Source organism: Eurypyga helias, unplaced genomic scaffold (genome assembly GCF_000690775.1).
Source record: "Eurypyga helias isolate BGI_N326 unplaced genomic scaffold, ASM69077v1 scaffold13136, whole genome shotgun sequence".
NCBI classification, from domain to species: Eukaryota; Metazoa; Chordata; class Aves; order Eurypygiformes; family Eurypygidae; genus Eurypyga; species Eurypyga helias.
Genome location: NW_010258619.1, coordinates 9,085 through 12,813, shown reverse-complemented (window position 1 = coordinate 12,813; position 3,729 = coordinate 9,085). Strand labels below are relative to the sequence as shown.

General features: G+C 46.1%; 1 protein-coding gene across 1 annotated transcript in view; it reads right to left on the bottom strand.

Moving 5' to 3' along the window:
- Window positions 1–609: 609 nt before the first annotated feature.
- The window catches only part of LOC104511689 (keratin, type I cytoskeletal 15-like), a 5,478-nt gene continuing 2,358 nt past the window's right edge, over window positions 610–3,729 (bottom strand). Inside the window, exons 4-9 of the mRNA XM_010154404.1 lie at window positions 3,367–3,528; window positions 2,943–3,068; window positions 2,498–2,724; window positions 1,616–1,938; window positions 992–1,102; window positions 610–635 (exon numbers count right to left, since the gene is read on the bottom strand). Coding sequence (XP_010152706.1) covers window positions 610–635; window positions 992–1,102; window positions 1,616–1,938; window positions 2,498–2,724; window positions 2,943–3,068; window positions 3,367–3,528 — 975 coding nt within the window. The remainder of the gene's footprint in view (window positions 636–991; window positions 1,103–1,615; window positions 1,939–2,497; window positions 2,725–2,942; window positions 3,069–3,366; window positions 3,529–3,729) is intronic.

Below are 3,729 nucleotides of genomic sequence, written 5' to 3'. Positions count from 1 at the left end.
GTTGCTCCAAGCCTCATCCAGCCTGGCCTTGGACACTTCCAGGGATGGGGCATCCACAGCTTCTCTGGGCAATCTGTCCCAGTGCTCCCCACCCTCTCCGGGAAGGCTTCCTTCCTGATGGCCCATCTCAATCTCCCTCTTTCCATTTAAACCCGTTACCCCTTGTCCTGTCACTCCCTGCCCTTGGAAACAGTCCCCCATAATCTGACACGTTGTTGTGCTTTCCACAGGTAGGGCTCAGTATGTGTAAGTGATTCAAACAAAAATGTCTGCGGAAGGAAACTTCTCCCAGGCACGGCTTGCTGGTTGCAGCAGAGAGAAGCAAAGGTTTATTAGCAATTAGTTTCTTGGGTTTGATTCATTTTTTTTTCACAAGAATACCAATCATGGTAGAGATTACCCCAGGTTACAGTGATTAGGCACAGAAACTCCGACAGAAGGAGGCAGGCCACCCAGAGAGTTCCGATGAGCCCCTGAGTGAACAGTGTTGAGTAGCTAGAGCAAATGTTTGCTCTTCGCAGACGCGCCGTCGGACACGCTGGGTATAGTCACGCTTGGTCCGAAGGGCTGCTGGCGGGGTCCTGCAGCGGAAGATGCTGGCTTGGCCACTCAGTCCTCAGACTTCCTAAAACTCCCTGTTGAAAGTTGAAGGAAAGCAAGAATTCCTTTGAACTGTTACCTCATGCAGCATTTCTAATCTTTTTGTTACTTCACAGTTATAGACTGTGCAGGTCTCAGGGGACTAGGTCTTTTTCCCACCATGCTGGAAAGGTTAGAACAGTGTCAGACCGTGTTTGTACAAGCATGTGCGCTTGCAGCTTTATCGTATTACATACACAGACCTGCTTCTGCTCTCGGCTGTGTCAGTGTAAATCAGCCTTTAGAGTGACTGTAGCAGAGAGAGAGAAACTTTCCGAAAGTTATAACTTCCGGTTCATTTTCAACATTTCCAGGCATTGGTCTGAGATGCTGTCAGGACCTGGAGCCTTACCCATTCTCATTGTTTTTATGGCTTCAGACACTTCCTCCATCGTTGCTCCTCTCTCCAATGTTTTATTCCCTTCCAGGCAGAGCTTCAGGTTTTCGGGACCTCCTGGAACCGCAGCCACAAAATCAGACATAGAAAAGAACATTACGTCACTCCCCATTTTTGCTACTTCAGGATTTTGCAGCCAATACCCCTTGTATTTCAAGTGTCTCGAGTATTCCAGCTATTCTACCCTGCTTTTACCATTTTGCCCCCTTAATACCAGATACATTTCTAACATTTGGCTTCATTCTGAAACTACTGACTTCTCTGGTTCCCTCTAGGCTTTGGACTGGGCATTATTTTTCCTTTTCCTCCTTCATTTCCTCTTTCTGCGCACCCTTTCATAACACCTTTTATACATGATGACACTTCCATAACACCTGAGTCACTTACGACAATACAGCCATATTGATATGTTACTGTATAAAACTAAATGTCAGTGGGGACTTAAAACATGATCGGGGTAAAAAATAGCAAAAATATCTCCAGATTGCCACATCAGGAAGGCAGTTGTCATATCCTTTCCTGTTTTTCAGAGAGAAAAGTGAATGAGAGGATGTACCCTTTTATTCCTGTTTTTACCTTGGCTTTCACAAGACTTGCCAGACTGGGAATGGGAGGATGAAGAATGGGAGAGGCAGGATTTTCCCCCTCCTCCTCCACCACTGCCACCTCCTCCACTTGAAGTTTTATCACAGGGTCTACCTCCTGTACTTCCTCCAATCCCTCCTCCTCCACCTCCGGAAGAGGAAGTTCTTCCATAGGATCCTCCAATTCTTCCTCCACTGCTTCCTCCACCTGAGGACCAACTACTTCCTCCTCCACTACTTCCTCTTCCAGAAGACCAGCTAGTTCCTCCATGACCTCCTCTTCCAGAAGATCCGCCGCCAGCTCCTCCCTGTGAGATGCTGTGAGGAGGAAGGGGCACATATGAATGCGATTTATAGCGACAGGAGCAGTGTCTGCCATCCTGTCGGCTGGACCAATGCCACTTTCTGCCTCCCTCTGAGCTCCTTTTATGACTGAGAAAGTACCATGGTGTGAAACATGGTCTAGAGAACCGGTTTTAAACCATCCTAATTAGGGACAAATTAGCTGATCTGCACAGAAGAAGCAAAGGTAATGGATGGCTCTAGAAGTCTTTAAAAATATGTACCTTGAGTATTTATAAAAGACAGTTATTTTCTTGCTAATCTTTCATTGCCGTATAAAACTGTACTTCCTGATTGCACTCAAAAGAAATGGCAAATTATAGTTCTAAACACTTCTGGAAATGTTCCTGTCCAGTTCACAAGAGGTTTAGAATAACACATCTTTGTACACTGCCAGCTGAGGTTTAGATTCCCTGTGAGTTCCTCTCATTGCAGTGAAAATGTTGATGATGAATCAGTTGCACTAGATCCTAATATATATATAGCTATTCATCTTCATCGGTTTGCAAAGATTAATTAACCGGAATGTACATACGCAATGTCTTGCTGTCCCTCCTGCAGCAGAGCCCGGTACTGAGCAATCTCCTGTTCCAGGCGGGTCTTGATGCCCAGGAGCATCTGGTACTCCTGGTTCTGACTCTCCATCTCGCAGCGGATGCTGGCCAACTCCTCCTCCAAGGGAATGATCAGACTCTGGATCTGCTGCAGCTGCATGTTGTAGCGACGTTCTGTGTCTTCCAGGTTGGATTGCAAAGAGTCGACCTGCAAACGGAAAACAAACTCCAGCGTTTATGGGAACGTGGCACGTTATGGGAATGTGGCTGGATTAGATTGTTCTTTTGCCTGAAATGAGCAAATCTTGCGTGGTGTGAGATGCGCCAGGCATCTCCATCAAATGGAGCATAGCTATAGCTGCTCTGCCATTCCAGCAGCGCCCGCGTTCTTTGCACATCAGAGGATCAGAAACCATCACTACCTACCATGCTGATTTGGGACTGCAGCTCGATTTCCAGGCTCTGATAGTCACGTCTCAGCACAGAGAGCTGTTGGTTGTTCGATTCCACTTCCTGGCCACTTGAGTGGACTTGTTGACTCACTTCCTCCATCTGCAAAATTAATATATAGAGTTGGAGTTTCTGAGTTTTACTTACAGTGTCAGCACAGTAGTTTATCATGGAAGCAGCTGGCAGGACAAGTTGAAGCACGGACACTTGTCACATGGGGGCTGTTTCAACTTACGTGGCTCTGCCACTGCAGTTCAAGCCTGCTTGTGATTTCCTTTATTTTAACCAAAGGGTTTTTACTATTATATCCTAAAAGCAGTGGATTTTGTCATTCACAGTGTCATTCATCTACAGGAGGTTCTTACCAAAAGTTAGTATTGTTCACATTGAAATCACTTACCTTGATTTCGTACCACTTTTCAACCTCTTCACGGTTTCTCTGAATAATATTTTCATATTCTTGTCTCATATCATTCAGTTTTTTCAGCAGATCCTCTCCTGGAGCTGCATTCACCTCCACATTCACATCACCACCGGCCTGTGCTTGCAGCAATCTCATTTCCTGCAGAGAAAACCCAGGCCCCAGGCAAATCAACAATGGCAAAACTGGTGAAAGAGTTTTGAAGTCAGTTAACTCGCTCTGATTCCCTAAGCCATCCTGGGTCCTTTCAAGAACATGTGTGTGTATGTGGCTCTGAGCAACCTGGTCTAGTGCAAGGTGTCCCTGCCCATGGCAGGGGGGTTGGAACTGGATGATCTTTAA